A 20321-nucleotide genomic window follows, 5' to 3' on the forward strand; every position below is an offset into this window, starting at 1 on the left:
CAATCTGGTGCTCCTGATAGTGCATCTGCACAATCCCAACTTTGTCCCAGTCATGCACAGGTAAGATATAGTGATGCCTGCTTTGGGATGGTAGCTCCATGACTCTGCTTCATCGTACCAGCTGCTACTTGTTTCAAGCAATGCAGTGGGGATAGCAGTCAAGCATATTTGGATGCAATTTCTAATGTGGATTTTGATGGGTACCTGATTCCCCCCCCCCTGCAGTTCTTGATACAGCAAGTGGTATACATACAAAAGTCTACTTTCATGCACTGATTTCTTAGCTGGATCAGGACCTGCTTAAATAACATGTTGCAAATCTTGATGAGCTTTGGCATCCAGACCAGACCCCCCCCCAAAAAAGGGGGGGTATAAGAGGTTTTCTCATTATCTTTCATTGGGAAGAAGAGACTTGAACAGAATGCTTAGACATAGATATATGCACGCAGCTGCTAAATGAGCAACTTCTGCCAAGTTTAGAGAGTGGGCAAGGCAGAGGCAAAAACATTTTGTTACAATGTCCAAAGCTATACCATATTAACTTGCTACAGCAATTAAGGAGATGTTGATGCTTTGTCAGTTCACTGATGGATATACATAACTGGAAGGGTCCAACCTTAATATATATAATGTTGGAGATATAGGCTTGGAAGAAAGATTGTTACTCTTTTATAGCAGAGTTAGCACAATGGTGATTGCTCTAAGCATATTAAAACTTGGTTAGATTTGCATCTGCCCTCATCCACCTTTAAACAAATGTTTCCCACAAAAATACTTAGGCTAAAATAAATCACAGTCACTTAGCTTTGCAAATAAGTGGATGTTTTACTCAGAGTTTCTAGAAGTTACAGCCAACAAGTCTTCATCCGTTAGCAGTAAAATGAAGATGAAAAAGTTTTTCTTACAAAAAGGATCATGCAGTCTTTGGGTTAACAAAGATGCAGGCTATAAAATCTCCGTTTTGGAGAGATTTTGTTCACTTGGTGGTTCTTGCAGCTTGGAGCCACTGGCTGCATGGCTCATTGTTTGTTCCAGGAAGCACAAAGGAGGAAAAAAGAATGGGAGGGCGGAAACAAAAGGCTGCAGGAGGCCTGCTAAGTTCCACCTGCATTGGCAACCTGAGCCCAGCTTATACCTTTCATGCACACAAGTGTGAGTCAGTAACTGTATATTACAACATACAATTCACGTGCCACTGAATTAATTATATTTAGCAAAACATGGCATACATTATGTGAACAGTTCAAGTAAAATCTTCAGCTTCAGTAAAGTTGGTGGGGTTTTGTTTCTGTATGGTCTTGAGGGTGTGCAGTGAAAAATAATGAGTTCATATTGTACAAGTAGATTATTTAGTGGCTGTCTATGAATATCTGGTTCTCTCAAAGCACCAGAAAAATCCTCTTTGAAATGAATTTTCCCAAGAAAGCCTCTGTAGTGATATCATTTGTAAAGAGTAACAGAGCTCTTCAGTGGCAGTTTCACTGTGTTAGAAAGACAAATTGTTTCCTTGCAGAACACCCAAGTGCAGTTCAGTTTTAAGTGAGTTTAGCAATCCAATTAGGGTAAGATCTCCATATGAATGTTTTAATGTGATATATACTCCTAGGGAACATTTAAAAAGTGTCCTTATCTGCAGTACAAATTAGATGTGTAATTTAATGCCTTTAACTGATTTATCAACAGCTCAAGTTGTTTGTAATTTAGGATTTGGGAACAGCTCGCCACGTACAAAAGGTGGAAAGATATTCTGCATCATTTATGCCTTACTGGGAATTCCTCTCTTTGGTTTTCTGTTGGCTGGAGTTGGAGATCAACTTGGGACCATATTTGGGAAAGGAATCGCCAAAGTAGAAGACACGTTTGTTGTGAGTATGCTAAACATGTTGTCTTGAACCACAAATAACTTCTGTAACTTACAAAAGCAATAATGTTGTTGTTGTTTAGTCATTTAGTCGTGTCCGACTCTTCGTGACCCCCCTGTTATATGCATATAACCCCCCTGTTATATGCTTTATATTATTATTATTTTATAGGCAACAGGCATATAAAATAATAATAGTATAAAGCGTATAACAGGCTCCACTACAAAACTACAAGATGCAATTAATGCAATTAATCGTTTTACATGGTGGAAAAGCTTTGGAAGTTGTCGAGAGGTAAAGTGTGTACAGCTACATGTAGCACGAACAAGTACATGTTTAGGTTCCCAAAGCAAAGACCATACCTAATGCATTTCTTCTCTGGCCCTTCTGCTGCCCTGCTATCAAGGACTGTGCTATGGGGTGGATTATTTAGAGCAGAGATGTAAAGGTGCACAAAGGGCTAAACATCTCTCGCACTTCTCTGCATCATGATGCCACCTCCCAAAACTACTTTCCCCAATAAAATAATAGTAAGAAAAATGGCCATGAGGTGAATTGTACTACTTTTTCTGCAGTATCTATCTAAGTTGCCTAAGACAATGGTAAAACCCTGGTGCTTATATAAAGCCTTTACCAAAGGGCTTTTGGCCTTGAAAGTTATAAAAACACATTGCACAAGAAAGCAAGGAGGAAAAAGGAAGCTGTGGTGGGAGGAAATGCACAAGAATCATTGCACTCACTTTAATAATAAGAGCATGCCCAGAGCACATGTAAATATTTACTTTAGTTTCACCTGTGGAGTTTATGTATCATGACCACAGACATAAAAGGGTAAGAGTGACATTGAATTCCTGCAGTGACTTTGGTGCCATTTTTTTTTAAACCAACATCACACTATATTATCCTAGGAAATAAATTCCTTGAAGGCAAAATGTGTAGAACCCAAATGAGACTAATTTATACTGTATAACCAAAACAACCTAAGGCATAAGAAAATAAAGCACATCAATTTTACTTTATTTTGCATTTTTTGCAATCATGTATTTCTATTGTCAGCCCACGCTATCTTCTTATGAGACTTGTCTCCTTGGGTCTTGGGGAGACTCACTGCTGAAACTTATTTACCCTGTACCCATGAAAGATTCCCGCCCCCACTGTCAACCTTGTGCTTTTGCTCTTAGTGCTGTTTTGCTGCATGCTTTGTTTTCTTAGAAACTTTTAAACGTTGTGCCTAGAGGTTTTTAGTAAAAACATTAACATTTTATAAACACATACATGCATACATACAAAGCCACTGTTTTACTAATAATGGATTCTTCTCTTCTTCCATCCACCTTTCCCTTTCTTTGTTCTTCCGCCCCTCCCAGAAATGGAATGTGAGTCAGACAAAGATTCGCATCATATCGACAATAATATTCATACTGTTTGGTTGTGTGCTGTTTGTTGCTCTCCCTGCAGTCATATTCAAGCACATAGAAGACTGGGACACACTAGATGCAATATATTTTGTAGTTATCACCCTATCAACGATTGGGTTTGGTGACTACGTTGCAGGTAAGTTTTTAATAATTTTTTTTACTAAAGTCTGCTGTTTCAGTTTTTTAAAAATATACAGAGATGTGTACACTATTTATTTATTTTATTCCTTAAGATTTATATGTTGCTTGTTAGTAAACAACAAACAAACAAACCCAACAACCTCCAAGCAGTTTAGTGTCTTATTTATTTACTAAATTATTATTTCATTTATATACCATTCTTTATATAAAAGAAAAATCAGTGTGATTTACAGATTGTAACATGGAATATACAGCCACAACAACTAAGAAATGTATTTTGTGGTATTATCTTGTATTTTTATGCTGCGAACTGTCCTGAGCTCTATGAATGGAAGGCAGTATACAAATGTAATAAATAAATAGATAAATAAATAAACAAAATAAGAAAAACATTAAAATATTGGATACCAGGCTATCAGCAGCAAAATACAACCAACCAACTGCCTCAATTATCTCTGTAAAACTTTATCAAAAGGACCTGAAAGGCTTTTGAAATATAGACTCTGACATATGAGAATATGTCATAATGTTTTCATCTATATAGGCTCATACTCGACTACTGAAATGTGTATGTTTTAAAATGTGAAAATGTCCTATTGTTGTCATTTTCTTCTTGTATGAAACATGCATGAACAACTTGATTACTTTATCTGCTTCCATATGCATATATTATACAAAAATGACGTTGGGATTCTATTTCCATGCTCAAAAAGCTGTGATTCTCATAGACAAGAATGGACTATGGTATGGTTATGTTGATAAAACCAACATAGAAGGAAGCATAAATAATTCCCAAAGGCATCTATTCTCCTGGCTGGTGTTCTATCAAAACTGGTATATTATTCAAAGCCATAGAACTGGTATTTTTATCTTGCTTTTATACAACGAAATGCTTACCCTGGTTATGTTTACAGTAGGAACATTATGTGCAAAGGCTCACTTAACTGTAGAACATTGACTAGAACATAGAGTATGTTAGTAATTTCTGTTAGTATAATTTTTTTTGCTCATTTTCCATTTCATGGACCACTTGATGCAACATTTTTTCATACAGTTCTAGTGTCATATCAAGACCATTTTTTAAAAAATATCCTGATATACACCTCCGTACATTGGGATTCTCTCTGTAGCTCAGTGGTAGACTATCTGCTTTGCATGTAAAAGCTCCCAGCTTCAATCCCAGGGATCTCCAGAGAGGGCAGAGAGAGATTCCTTGCCTGAAATCCGGTCAGTAAAAACAATGCTGAACTAAATGAACCAATAGCCGTGATTCAGTGGCAGCTTCATATGGATTTTGCTGCTAACTATACTGATATCTGTGGGTTAAACCACAGAGCCTAGGACTTGCCGATCAGAAGGTCGGCGGTTCAAATCCCCTCGATGGGGTGAACTCCCATTGCTCGGTCCCTGCTCCTGCCAACCTAGCAGTTCGAAAGCACGTCAAAGTGCAAGTAGATAAATAGGTACTGCTCCAGCAGGAAGGTAAATGGCGTTTCCGTGCGCTGCTCTGGTTCGCCAGAAGTGGCTTAGTCATGCTGGCCACATGACCTGGAAGCTGTATGCCGGCTCCCTTGGCCAATAAAGCGAGATGAGCGCCGCAACCCCAGAGTCAGACATGACTGGACCTAATGGTCGGAGGTCCCTTTACCTTTACCTTTATACTGCTATCTGCACTGTTGGTTTGACTCTCTACCAAAAAGTAAAATGTGGAGTAAAAAATGGAGGACTTAAAGTAACAACTACAAAGGACCCCTCCTGGCATTTTTTTTTGTGTGCACATGCATCATAGTATGTGCTCATGGGGGCAGTCACATGTGACCCAGTTTTCAATGCACATGCAATGGCTTTGGGGTGGCCACACTGTTTCATTTCCAATCTGTGCATATCCTGTAACTTTCTTTCTGCTGAAATCCCTTAACAGTTACACCGCAAATGCTTTGGTTAATTTTTGTCCCACATTTGCTGCACTGTAGGCCTTCTGGACAGCAATAATGTGGTAGCGTTGGGGAAGCATTGCAGAACAAACTGAAGCAGAGTGCAATCACCACTTCATATTGTATGCTTTAAGAGTATACATTATATCTCTGTGTGTGTCTGTGAGTGAGAGAGTTTGTGGTTTTATGATTTTAATTATACATTATACTTATTTTAATTTTTATATTTTTACAACTTGTCCTAGGTACATTTGGTAAAGTGTGGGCTATAAATGCAAATCATAAATAAACAAACACGAATTGATCAGACCGTTGCCCAGGCTTTTCATAGAAAAGGGACCCAAAGTAATCTTGTCTACTCACTAAGTAATTGATCCACTCACTAATCTTCCATAGGTCACAGTAGACAATCCAGACCAAGGTTTTACTTGGAGGGAGCAGATTTGTGTCTGCATCTCTTGCAAACTTGTGGAAAAGATTTAAGCCATATACAGGTACTGCAGGGAAAGACGAAACTACACACACACACACAAACACACACACACACACACACACACACACACTTCATATGCTTGACTTAATTCTTGCTTTGCTTAATGTGTTTTTGGTGACATTCAAACCAGAAAGCTATGGTCTAGGGGCACTCGCTTCAAACCAGGATCATAAGAAGAACCCTGCTGATTCATTCCAAATGCCAATTTAGTCCACCAGCTTCTATCTCATAGTGATGAACCTGAAGACTGCAAACAGGATATGAGGACAATAGCCCTCTCACTGTTGTTCTCTGGCAACTTATATAAGAAGCATGTTACCTACGATCCTGGAAGGAGCATAAAGCCATCATGACTAGTAGTCTTTGACAGCTTTATCATTCCTCTGCTTGTCCAGTCCATATTTATTTATTAAATTTGTATCCCATCCTTCATCTGTAGATCTCAGGGCAGCTCATAATGTAAAAATACAAGATAAAAACACAAAACACATAATAAAAAGAAGAGCAGAAAAAACAACAGCCCAAACCAATAAACCCCCCTCCCTGCCTCCCTCTTGTCACCACATATATGAAAATAGATTCCATAATTTGAGTATGGGCTGTGGGAAGGAGTACATCGTTTTATTTGTCCTGAGTTTTCCACTACTCCACTTCATTTGATGAGTCTATGTTCTGGTAATTTTATAATAATAATATAATAATAATTTATTATTTATACCCCGCCCATCTGGCTGAGTTTCCCCAGCCACTCTGGGCGGCTTCCAATCAAGTGTTAAAAATAATACAGCATTAAATATTAAAGACTTCCCTAAACAGGGCTGCCTTCAGATGTCTTTTAAAAAGAAGATAGCTGCTTATTTCCTTCACATCTGAAGGGAGGGCGTTCCACAGGGCGGGCGCCAGTACCGAGAAGACCCTCTGTCTATGCATGTCTATCATGCTCTACATCCCCAGTTGCTTTTTTCTAAATGAAATAAGTAGCTGCAAACTTTAGAACCTTTCCTTACAGGAGAGCGGATCCAGCCCTTGGTGATTTTGGTTGCCATTTTCTTCCATTTTCTCAGCTGTACAATATCCTTTTAGAGATGCAGCAACCAGAACTATATACAGTATTCCAAGTATGACACTGGCAGGTTTATTTTTCTTAATAATAATCCCTAACATGAAATTTCAAAAGGTTACCCACCATGGCCCTATGATGTGAGGCTTGTTTTCTCCCCTGCACACGGCCTTACACTTAACTGGATTTGACCATAATGCCCATTCCACAGGTCTTGAAATATTTGGTTGGAGCTCTTCAAAATCCCTTTTTGTTGTTACCACCTGAATAATTTGGTATCATTTGCAAACTTAGCCACCTTGTGACTTGTTTCTAACTCCAGAAAAAGTTATGAAGAAGGGGAATTGCACGAGTCTCACTCCCAATACAGATCCATTGAGAACTTAGCTTCTTACATTCTTTTATTGTGAGAACTTATTTATTCATTCCTATTCCTGATCTTTAACAAGTTGCTGATCAAGAAGAGGACCCACAATCTTATTCCATGACTGCTAAATTTGTTCAGAAGCCTTTTTTGGCGAGAGCCTTTGTCAAAACCCTTTTTCAAAGCCCAGCCACACAAAGTTCACTGGGTCACTTCTGTCTGTATGCTTTCTAATACGCTCAGATAACTCTGAAAGACTAATGAGACTACCGTTTCAGTAGTCATATTGATTCTTCATCAGCAATACATTCTTCTATATTCTTTATATTATCTTTAGAAATGCTTTCCACAAACTTTCCCAGAACTGATTTAAGCTAGCTGGCCTATAATTTTCCTGTTTCATCCTGAATCCCTTCATTAAAAACTTGTGTTACATTGTCTGCTTTCCACTTCTCAGGTGCAGAGGCCAATCATAGGTACAATTTGTATCTTTTTGTTGGCAGTTGAGCAATTTCAATGCAATAGTTGAACTGTTAAGCTTTTTCTTTAACAGCTACTTCTAATGTCATCACTTTTATTATTTTTTATTAAACCAATTTCAAAAGCAGTTTTCCATGCTGCATGTGGTCTCGTATATGAGGAAAACTAATCTAAAGCTCCATATGGTTCAATTTTAATGGCTCTTTAAAAAAATTCTCCATATCAGGTATACAGAAAGATAATTTTATACAAGTTAACATAATAATATGATTGAGATTTGAAGTTCTCTGCTATTAGCTTACTTTGCTTGTTTGAAACATTTATATCCTGTCTTCCCTAAATGTTCAAGCTTGACAGTACAAGGGGGTAATTCGTATAAAATAAAAACTGGAACAATTTTGTACTATAAAACATTAACAATTACAATAAAAGACTAAAAACATAATTCAAAAGAAGAAACAACGCAGTGGAAGACTGGAAGAGCAATCCATAAGAACAGGAATAAAACCAATCAATCAGCTTTTAAGAAAGGCACTAAAAATTGACATTTCTTCCCCAAAAGGAAGGTCAACAATGCACTGTAGTGAAATCCCATCAGGATTAGCAGCATGGTGGACTTTTCTGTACAGGAACTCCAGAGTCTGGACACTATCACCAAAAGAGTCCCCTCCCTGGTCTCAGCTAGACATGATTTGGGGGGGCCTCTGCAGATGAATGTGGGTATGTGATCATTCGATAAGGTGGTCCTTGGTACTATGGGTCCAAGCCATATAGGGCTTCAAAGGTGCATTACTAGTGTTTTGAAGTGAGCCTGGAAATAAACTGGGAGAAATGCAGCTCAGAAATGATGTAATATGCTTCTGATCACAAGCATTCTTCAAAGGCAGCACCACTGCCTTTGATGTACTTCAGATGTGATGTTATTAAGCCAAGTATCACAATGGGCATACTTGAATTAGATTTTACCTGCCTACTGCAGGATTGGAGATAGTTGGTCCACTAGTCTAAGTGAGGTATCAGCACATCTGGTCATAGATGAGCATTCAGGGTCAATACCATATACATAGGCATTCCCAAACTATGAATCTGTGCTTTCCAGAAAATACCACAGGGCTGAGTCCTGATTCCTGGAGTAGCTATTCTGCTGACCAGAATCTCACCTGTCTTCTTTGCATCAAGCCTTATTTTTTAGCCTCCATCATTCCTGGCTCCAGAACTTCAACAGCATTTCTGGAATGTGATGAAAATGAGAGATAAGAGTTGGGCATCATCTCCAAATTGGTGGCATCACAATTCAGATCTCCTGACAAACCCTCACAGTCATTTCACATAGATGTTAAGTAGTATGGGAAAACAGGCTAAGAACCTAAGATAATCCAGATAGGCCAGCAGCCACTGAGTCAACAGGTATCCCATAAGTACCGCCTTCTGAAATTTCCTCTTTGGTGAAGGAATGGAAACATCTAATATAGTTTCCCAAAGCCCCATGTGAGAAGAGCTCCAGAAGAATACCATACGCCACTTGAGATTTCTTGAACAACCAGCAAGGATAACCTTCCCTTGTTCAGGTGTGTGCCTGTGTGGTTTTTATACTTTCCTTCATTCTGCAAACAAAATAAAATAGTGGAGTATGTATCCTGAACAAATAACTTGGCAGAACAAAGCAAATGTAATTGTATAGGTCAGGGCTACTTTAATATGTGAAAAGATTTCTGATGGTGATGAGTCATGCATCTCATTCAAGAACTGGCATTTGAAGACAGCTGTCTGGCTTCTACCTACTCTAGTCAAAAATGCCCAGCCAAAGTTTTATTTATTTTTTGTTAGCGTGTATATTATATCCTCTCCTCTTACAGATGTTAATGTTATTTCGATTCAGCTCTCCATGTTGCCTTTTGATGGCCAAAACATATTAAATCCAAACCCTTTGGCAGTGGACTTTGTAGTGGATGGGCAACAGTTGGATTGGTTAGAAGTTTCCTTCTGCTATTCCTGGCCTTCACCCACAGAGTGATACCAGTGTCACTCCACTAGCATGCAGCTCCCCATTGTACCCACCAAACATACCTTTGCCTGCTGAAATCACTCTGCCAGCTCCTTCTGGTGCAGCAATTTACCTGCCTGCCCTCCTTCTGCCCCAGCATGAGTGTCAAGGCTGTTGTGGTCCCACTGCTTCATTACACCTCACCACTTTTAATCAACCTGCTAGTCACCAGCCAGGTATCCTTGAACATTAAAACATTAAATCCACTATTTGAAAATGTGCTTTGGAAAATTATGTTTCTGAAAGGACTGAACAGGAAGCTTAGAGAATCCTTACAGAGATAAGTGTCAGAAGCATTTGCAAATAGATCAATAAATGAAATAGACCTGGAGAGGTTTTTACCTTTATTAGAAATGCTAGTAGAATCTTTTTTGAAATAACAATAGACGATAAAGAGGTGGAAGATGGATGGTGCTGATAGCAGATTATTCAGCTGCAGGAATATATTTATTCCCACTTTTATTTTTTTTAAGGAATGCTTTCACTTCTTCTCTACAGTCTGTTGCTGAAAGATATCACTTTTTGTACAATAATGAAAATATTTCCACTTGTGTAAAGTATCTCTACTTCTTTCATCCAGCAAGATGCTGTATATAATTGCAGGTGATGTTAAGACTCTTCTTTCTTTCAGCATGTGCTACTGCCAAATGGCAAACTACTCTTTAATCTTGGAGAGTGTAAAAGTAGGTGGACTAGCAAGGAGATTTACTGAAAGAAAAATAATTTAGACAAGTCCCAGAGTATGCACGGTATAACACAACCATTTATGCAATCATCTTAAGATCAGATCTGTATACAATATATCTATGCCTAATGTGTGTGAATGTCTATACACAGATGTGCCAATCCAAAAATCGATGCATGCTCCCATTTTTATATGGCTCTCTTGTGCATGTAGAACACTCCATTCATTTCAGTAGAGGGATTTCTTCATGCAAACAATGGATTATGTATTTGAATATGTTCTCCCTATTTAAATGAATAGACTAACCAGTTCAAGTTATGGGATCCTTTTGCTTTTATGGGATTTGCTTTTATGGCTTTGTATATACTTCATACTTTGCCTGAAAAAAATCTCAGAATCTGAGAGAAAAGGGTAATGCAACAACCAGAGAAATTTGCATTTGGTGAACTGCTTTATGCTGCAATATCTGAACAAACATTTACAGGACAGAATTTCCCAATGAATCTAGATGCTTATGATAAATATTCATTTTTCTTTATACCTGTTTTGAAAACAATTAATCTAATTCAATGATCTATTATTCCTTACATTTCAACTGTGACTTTTGTCACTGAACAGATTATTTACTGCTGGCTTAAAATGTCCATAATTGTAGTAGATGTCTAAATTAATAGTCCACATGAATGAGAAAGAGGTCATTTTTGATGCATTGAAATCTTTATGGTTGCAATTATCATCTGATAAATGAGCTGAGAAAAGCACCTTGAGAAACAATTCACAGCCTTGCTTGAAGAATTAGGGTACAATAAGGTCGCATCCACTCCATACATTTAAAGCATGTGACCTCTGAAAGAATTTTGGGAACTGTAGTTTAAAGGTGCTGGGAACTGTAGCTGTGTGAAGGAGTAAATTACAGAATTCTTTGAGGGAAGCCATGTGTTTTAAATGTATGGTGTGGTTGTGACCTGAGTGTAAATTCTCTTGTGGTTTGAAATGAAACAATTCCATTAACAATTCCAGAAAAATACATTGCTCTGTGAAGGTGAAAAGTTAGAAAGCTTTTCCATGTACATTGTCATCTTCCAACATGATGTCAGAGGTCATGCTAAATATAGTAACAAAGCTAGATGAGACTACGTTATGAGCAGATGAAAACAGAAACATATAAAAGACTATAGAATTAGAGCTAATTCTCTCTGAAGCATAATCTCAAGCAGGCAAAGTGTGGTACAGTTTCGTGTTTAGATGTAGAAGGCAGAGGTTCACATTCCTGTTCTGCCATGAAACCCTCATTGTAGACTTTGACAAGTCATTATCTCAGCCTGATCTGCTTTGCAAGATTATTGCAAGGTAAGAGCTGTGAAAAGTGACATAATGATTAAGAGGTGTCATGGATCGAGGTGTTGTAGAACTCACATGATGAGCAGAGATGTTGCAACAGTGCTCACTAGAAATGGATAAGAAGGGAGTAAGAACGAGAAGAATTAAAGAAACAAGGGTGGGGTTGTAAAAGGGGGGAAATAACAATGAAAATAATGGATAATGTAATGCAAAGGCCGTTTCCTTCTGGCCAGACTGACTGCTGCTGCTGCTTTGCACTATCTGGGCAAACTACAAAGATTCAGTTGACTAGGAAATGAAATGAAATAAAAGGAAGGAAAATAGCAGCTCTTTGGGGCCCAGGGATTCCTAACTCCTGGTGCTGAAACAAATCACTCCTCATTCACAACTCACCTCTCTTGGTTGGCTAAAAAATGCTGAAAGGCAGGAAGTAGTTCATCAGCTACATTATTATTATTATTATTATTATTATTATTATTATTATTATTACCCCACCCTCCCCAGCCAAGGCCGGGCTCAGGGCGGCTAACAAGTAATAATAAAAACAAGTTGAATGAATACTTTGAACGAATGCTTTGCTTCCTAATATTTTTCCTGGAATTCCAACAGACTTGTTCCCCCACCCCCAATGAAAGATGATAGCGTGAACCCCCTTACAGGCAGGACCCTCGTGCAATTGCTCCAACTGCACCATTGATAATCTGGCCTTGCCTAGAATAACAGCAGGTTGACACAGATTCTTAATTTAATTTCTGAGGCTCTTTAGACCTGAGGTTTTGCTTAGTATAAAGTAGTAAAGATCCCTGGGTCCTTCTAAAATTTTAAGTGTTGCAGCCACCCCTAAGTATAGGTTCAGCTTGCTAGGTCTTTACTAAGATTGTTTCCTTAGCAAATGTAGCATTTTAAGGAAAACGTGCAAAGTATTGTACAACAATATATTTTGTTCACTTCTTGAAGGCTAGCTGCAGATCATTTGCCTCTGCTTTAAAGTTCTTCTGCAATGCCTACATTCGGTTGGTGTTGATGATAGAGCTGCCAGCTGGCTGCAGACTACAGCAGTAGCCTAAGAATGTTAAGAGGAAGACTTAAACAATTTCACTAATGTACTGGAGTCAATGAAATTGCTTACCCTGTAATTGAAAGCAGTGTTAAATACTCACGACAGGTTTATCCTCACGTAACCTCAAAATGCCTGGAACATTAAGTGCCTGTCATTGCAGGCAGCTTGGTTTACCACTAGGTGACAATGCTTAACTTAGAAAATATGGAGGTGTGCAAAAATTCACATCAGTCAAAAGTGCAAAACTTGAGGTGAACCTTCTTAGCATTTTTTAAAAGAATTGTATTCAAAGCTTTGCCAGTCCTGGTGTCAAGGTTGGCCGTAGGCATTTCTGACATCCAAAATATTAAAATGGCACCTACCCTTTTATCTGCACTGGATCCTTAGGAAGCCTAGACGAGGCTTCCTTCTCCCTACCCCAGTTTAATTTATGAAACTGTGCCAGCCCTTGTCCTGGTTTTGCCTTCTGTAACTCTTCAGTGAGCCCTTGCCCTCAGAATGGATTCCTGGCGCTCACATACATTTCATCCTGAGCTTTCTGAACTCGCTACCAATACCTGGCCTCCTTTGCTGCCCTTTTGAATAAAACCCTGTATCCTTAGTCAACTTCCTGCTTCTTCTTTGGAATTCCCACCTGGTAAGCATAGCGTTGCCTCCTAGGGTTGGGTAGTGATGAATTCAGACCCAGTGCTAGACTATGACATCATTTCTTCTTATCCCTGGCCATAAATGCTTCAGTCAATATAAAACCCTCACTGAATGGTGATCCTGAATATTGCAAATGTAAAACAGAATTATTAAAATGGGTTATGTATTCCAGAGTAGCGACTATTTAATTCATTCATTCATTCATTCAAACATTTTATATGCCACTTAACTATAATAGTTTTAGGCTGTTTACAAAAGTACAATACAAAGAATAAAAAGAAATGAAAACTATAAGATCAGACTGCCCTGAAGATCTCAAGATTGGGCAGGGATATAAGGGATTAGGCACTTCTTCAGGTAGCCTCCTGCTTATAATATACAAGCCTTAAAACAAACTTCCATTGTCATTTTTTGTTTCACTTTTAATCTGTATACAACAAATGTATACTAGTATACTATACTTTTGAACCATGCTGCATAGTGGATTGATATGTTAGCCCACAGAAATTTCAGGTATTTGCCTTTTATTATTTGCCAGTGGTTCTCAGTTCTTTTAAGCCAAATAGTAGTACTTTAACAACCATTGTCTGCAATATAGAACTGGAGCTTTTTTCTTTTGTTCTTCTTTCTTTTTCTTTTCATTTTTGGTAAAACTGCTTTCCATAGATTTCTAAAGACTGCTGTGATGTGTATGGAATGGGCCAGCATTGAGTAGTTATATCAAGTATTCAGATGTAGCCAAACTGGTTTTTGGAGCAAGCTGAATGTTTGATTCCTTTGTGATTCCAGCTTTTAATTGAGTACTGCTAAAATCCATTGGTTTCAGTGGTAATAAGTGAATGTTAATGGACACATGATTCTGCATGTGGAATATGGAAACTGTTTTTCACATATTTAATACAAAAATAGTCTGAAATCAAATATTTTACAGTACAGTTGTATCACATCTACTCAGAATTTAGTTGCATTAAAGCATAGGATTGCAACCCCAGTTGCACAGTTTACCTATGTTTCTGTGGCCTGCTTAACAAAAGGAGGGGGAGGGAATTGTGGATGCAATCCAGCTATTTTAAAGTTTAATTGACCTTTTTGCTAAATAATAGTTTTGAATTATATGAATGAGGCCTCACAAGACCATCTTGTGGCCAGGAGGAGAATGGAAACCTGCATTTGCACTTTAAAACTAACGACCTCATCATTGTGTAAAACCTCAGGAACACTAGCTAGTTAAAATTGTGGTTGTACAAACAAATTAGGGTCCACCTGTGGTTCATGATTCCAGTGCGTTCACTAACTGGAGTTTAAACTTGGCAGAATTCCCCTGAATCCAGATGAAATTAGGAACTCTTGGTGAGTTTAATATGTTTCTGGTCTTCTCTCAGCCATGCCAAAGCTGGAGGGAGAAAAGGGAGCTTTAAAGCTTACACATGCAATGTTAAGCCATCATTTATTTTATTTTATTTTATTTTATTAAAATGATATTTATTAGTGTTTCACAAACAATAAAAACCAATTCCAACATTTAAACTACAAAAGCAAAACAAAATAAAAAATACACAGTAAAAAAAACAGTTGATAGAAAAAAGAAGAGAAAAATAAAGAATAAAGAGTAAAGACGAAGAGTAAAGACAAAGAAAAATACCAAAGTTGAGGGCTAAAAACAGAAAAGATTAATATTTTCAAATCTTATATTTTCTTCACTAGTTTCTTGACCTCCTCACGCCTCCCATTTTGTATTCCAATTCAAATATTAAATTCAGCAAATCCTTACCCTCTAACATTATCCTTACTCCATATATTAACCTATTATTATAAATATCCATTTCCAATTCTCAATCCCTATTTACATTTTCTTAAGCATCTCTTTACCAATACCACTTATTTTCAATCAAACGTCATTTCAACATTCCTTAATTTTACAGTGCTTCTGCAGGTAATCTTTGAATTTCTTCCAGTCTTCCAATGTTAAGCCATCATTTAGTATTATATTCAAACCAGGCAACTGAGTTCAGTGGGAAAGATTTAAGATTGTGCATGCCATTGTCACAAAAATAAATGAAACTTACAAGTTACCTGCTTTTGGTAAGAAAGTTGGTTGAATTTTGGCCTCATTGGGGCTTTCATCTGTATGCTTCATGGTTGAATTTCTTTCTACCAAAGGTATTGTCCTGCAAAGTTCATGATAAGTTCAGAGAAAAGGAATGGCCAATATTTTTCATGAATTGGAATGAAAAGTAAATAAAGTATGATCAGTATAAATCGGAAAGCTATATTTATGTGCATTTTTTTTTATAAAAAATGAACTTTGTCTTTTCAGGGGGGTCAGATATCGAATATTCTGATGTCTACAAACCAATGGTGTGGTTCTGGATCCTTGTAGGCCTTGCATATTTTGCTGCTGTCCTGAGCATGATCGGTGATTGGCTACGAGTTATATCCAAAAAGACCAAGGAAGAGGTAAGGAACTTGAAGCAGTCTGATTATGACTCAAATATTCTCCATTTTTACAAAGTTTAAGTTTGTAAGCCTAGTTTAAGAATTCTTATTTAGTTAATATCAAACAGTGCTACAAAACACTACTACAAGAATGTAAAAACTGCTCTAGTAACTGCTTGATATTGTTGTCTACAGTTCCATTTCTACAAACCTGATAACAAGTTGTTCTAGCTGCAACATAATAAAACACATTTTAACATCTTAACATTTCTAGAGCTATTTTAGTCTTTGTTTAATAGATTCATATTTAGATATTGGTGCGATTTGTTTTTCTTTTATCAATCATCCCTGCTGGTGTACATTGTTTCAGATTTGTGCATATTTATCTAAATTTTCCACATAGCTTCCAAAATCTTTTCTCCCATACCCCCCCCCCATTTTTGAATGTAATCCGCTTTTATCCTCTTGCTTATATATTATCATTTCGTATATTTGAGACAATGTGGCTGATAAAAATATTAATTTTTCCAAAGAATACATCTGTCTCAATCCACTTTCTTGAGTTCTTAGCCAATTGTTTAGAAAATCTTTTATTTGACAATGTTCAAATAATACGGGCCTTGTATCACTCAGCTTTCCCCTTGGATGACTGAAGAACTTGATCTGGCTATTATTAATCCAATCAACAAATTTGTCAGTATCATTTCCATTTTTGTTAAATTGTGGCTAAAATAGCTGAAAAGTTAAGGGGCATTTTGAAATGCAGAAGTAGTTTTTTTAAAAAATCCCATAAAACAGTGGATAGGGGGCACTACTAATCCTTTTTACTACGTTTCTATTTTTATTTTCCAAAAGCACTTTCTGTCAGCTTCCAACAAAACATTTTACCAAATGATTTCTGAAATTTTTATTTAGTTAAAAATACCAATCTACAATCCTTCCCAAACAATCAACATGATAATTAGCTGGAAATGAACGATCTTCTTCAACCCTGTTGGTGCACATTATTTTACAAAAAATCATTCACAATTCACTGTCATGCTTCCATTTTTAGCTCTCTTTTAGCTATGTGTGTATGCAGCAACAAAAATGTTATTTTATAAAGAATATTAATTTTAATGTTGATATTCTTCCAAAAATAATAAATTTAATAAATCTCCATATTTCCAGCTCTGCTTTCATATTTGCTTCTAACATATCAAAGTTTAATAATTGAAGTTGTCATTTTGTCCTAGGGAAAAAAAGATCCCTATATATTTCAGGTTTTAAAAACAACAGTCTGGATTTTTCTTTTTATTCTCTTAATCTTCTTAATTGTTGTTCTGAAAGCTGAAAGATAACAATTATCTTTACCACATACACACACACCTAATAATTTAAATGTTGCTGGAAACAAGATCTTTCAGTCATCAAGTGCCTGGGTGAACAGGTATATTTAAAAATTCCTCCTGAAGGTTAATGAGAGAGACAGATGCATGTCACTAGAGAGTCTGTACACAAAGGGAGAATCATCCCTGAGAAGGCATCACCGCCATCAGGGTCTCCTCTGCTAATCATAAAGTCTGAATTGTTTAATATTGGAGTTGGTGCTCTCTTAATTAATTAATTATAAGAACCATGGATGGAGATTTGTAACATTATACAGGAGGCAGCAACGAAAACCATCCCAATGGAAAGGAAATGCAAGAAAGCAAAGTGGCTGTCCAACGATGCCTTACAAATAGCGGGGAAGAGAAGGCAAGCACAACGCAAGGGAGATAGTGTAAGATACAGGAAATTGAATGCAGATTTCAAAAATATAGCAAGGAGAGACAAGAGGGCGTTCTTAAACGAGCAATGCAAAGAGAAAAACAATAGAATGGGAAAAACCAGAGATCTGTTCAAGAAAATTGGAGAAATGAAAGAAACATTTCGTACAAAGATTACCATAATAAAGGAGAAAAGTGGTAAGGAACTAACAGAAGCAGAAGACATCAAGAAGAAGAGGTAGCAAGAATACACAGAGGAATTATACCAGAAAGATATGGATGTCTCATACACCCCAGGTAGTGTGGTTGCTGACCTTGAGACAGACATCCTGGAGAGTGAAGTCAAATGGGCCTTAGAAAGCACTGCTAATAACAAGGCCAATGGAAGTGATGATATTCTAGCTGAACTATTTAAAATTTTAAAAGATGATGCTGTTAAGGTGCTACACTCAATATGCCAGCAAGTTTGGAAAACTCAGCAGTGGCCAGAAGATTGGAGATCAGTCTACATCCCAATACCAAAGAAGGGCAGTGCCAAAGAATGCTCCAACTACCGCACAATTGCACTCATTTCACACGCTAGCAAGGTTATGCTTAAAATTCTACAAGGAAGGCTCAAGCAGTATGTGGACTGAGAACTCCCAGAAGTGCAAGCTGGATTTAGATGAGGCAGAGGAACCAGAGACCAAATTGCAAACAGGCACTGGATTATGGAGAAAGCTAGAGAGTTCCAGAAAAACATCTACTTCTACTTCATTGACTACGCAAAAGCATTTGACTGTGTCGACCACAGCAAACTATGGCAAGTTCTTAAAGAAATGGGAGTGCCAGATCACCTCATCTGACTCCTGAGAAATCTCTATGTGGGGCAAGAAGCTACAGTTAGATATGGAACAACTGGATATGGAACAACTGATTGGTTCAAAATTGGGAAAGGAATACAAGGCTGTATATTGTCCCTGTTTATTTAACTTATATGCAGAATTCATCATGCGAAAGGCTGGGCTGGATGAATCCCAAGCTGAAATTAAGATTGCCGGAAGAAGTATCAACAGCCTCAGATATGCAGATGACACAACCTTGATGGCAGAAAGTGAGGAGGAATTAAATAACCTTTTAATGAGGGTGAAAGACAAAGGTGCAAAATATGGTCTGAAGCTCAACATAAAAAAACCTAAGATCATGGCCACTGGTCCCATCACCTCCTGGCAAATAGAAGGGAAGAAATGGAGGCAATGAGAGATTTTACTTTCTTGGGCTCCGTGATCACAGCAGATGATGACAGCAGTCACAAAATTAAAAGACGCCTACTTCTTGAGAGAAAAGCAATGACAAACCTAGACAGCATATTAAAAAGCAGAGACATCATGTTGCCGACAAAGGTCCTTATAGTTAAAGCTATGGTTTTCCCAGTAGTGGTGTATGGAAGTGAGAGCTGGACCGTAAAGAAGAATTGATGCTTTTGAATTATGGTGCTGGAGGAGACTCTTGAGTCCCATGGAAGGCAAGAAGATCAAACCTATCCATTCTTAAGGAAATCAGCCCTGAGTGCTCACTGGAAGGACAGATCCTGAAGCTGAGGCTCCAGTACTTTGGCCACCTCATGAGAAGAGAAGACTCCCTGGAAAAGACCCTGATGATGGGAAAGATTGAGGGCACAAGGAGAAGGGGACAACAGAGGATGAGATGGTTGGACAGGGTTCTCGAAGCTACCAGCATGAGTTTGACCAAAGTGCGGGAGGCAGTGGAAGACTGGAGTGCCTGGTGTGCTCTGGTCCATGGGGTCACGAAGAGTCAGATTTGAACTGATTTTATAATGAAATGATTTTAGAATGTTGTATCATTTTACTGTTGTTAGCTGCTCTGAGCCCAGCTTCAGCTGGGGAGGGCGGGATATAAATAATTTATTATTATTATCATAAACAACTAAACAACAACAACCGCCCAATACCCGCAGGTCTCAGAGTGGTTCAATCAAAACTAGCACTTAACATTAGCACACACAAAAATTGGTCAAACTAATCTTGCTAATCCTGCTGATTTAAAGAAAAGATATTCTAGGTTTAAAGAAATTTTCCTATTCTGTTACTGTAATGATTCTTCTTAGTTATGCAGGAAAACATATAAAAAACAGTCTTCTAAAACAGATAGTCATTAATGAAGAAATAGATATAAAAGTCAATATTAGTAGTTGTTTGTATTTGTAGTGAAGACATGTTCAGAAATGCAAATAGTCCAGAACTGCAGAAGTTATTTGGCCAGATAATTATTTTTGTTATCAGTATTCTGTCCTATGTAAGGTGTCATTGTGTTAGTTCACTAATTCAATAATAAATAAAAAGGTAGCAGAAGTTCAATACAAGATATTAACAGAGGAAAGAAATAGATCATTTCATTTGAAACTGCAAGGTCTGCTTAGCAGTTCATTAGCAGCTGTCACAAAATAAAATATCCCTTAGTGGTGAACAGTAGGAAGGTTGATATCTTCATTGTTTTTCAATATAAGAGTTGTCCTTATCGTGTGAGTTAAAATTGTCCTAAAAGAGGAAGTAGCAGCCTCACATGCTATTCCTTTATCCTCTTGCTACTAGTCCTGTGTGGATCATC

At 37.6% G+C, this 20321-nt stretch overlaps 1 protein-coding gene across 4 annotated transcripts in view; it reads left to right on the plus strand.

The window, feature by feature from the left end:
* The window catches only part of KCNK2 (potassium two pore domain channel subfamily K member 2), a 126671-nt gene that overhangs the window by 86824 nt on the left and 19526 nt on the right, over window positions 1-20321 (plus strand). For 3 of the 4 annotated variants that reach the window (XM_082217785.1, XM_082217788.1, XM_082217787.1), the window contains exons 4-6: window positions 1684-1865; window positions 3230-3416; window positions 15848-15987. In XM_082217785.1, coding sequence (XP_082073911.1) covers window positions 1684-1865; window positions 3230-3416; window positions 15848-15987 — 509 coding nt within the window. The remainder of the gene's footprint in view (window positions 1-1683; window positions 1866-3229; window positions 3417-15847; window positions 15988-20321) is intronic. The other variant, XM_082217786.1, reaches the window with a different exon arrangement.

The sequence above is a fragment of the Podarcis vaucheri genome (assembly GCF_965113315.1).
Source record: "Podarcis vaucheri genome assembly, chromosome: 3".
Taxonomy (NCBI): Eukaryota; Metazoa; Chordata; class Lepidosauria; order Squamata; family Lacertidae; genus Podarcis; species Podarcis vaucheri.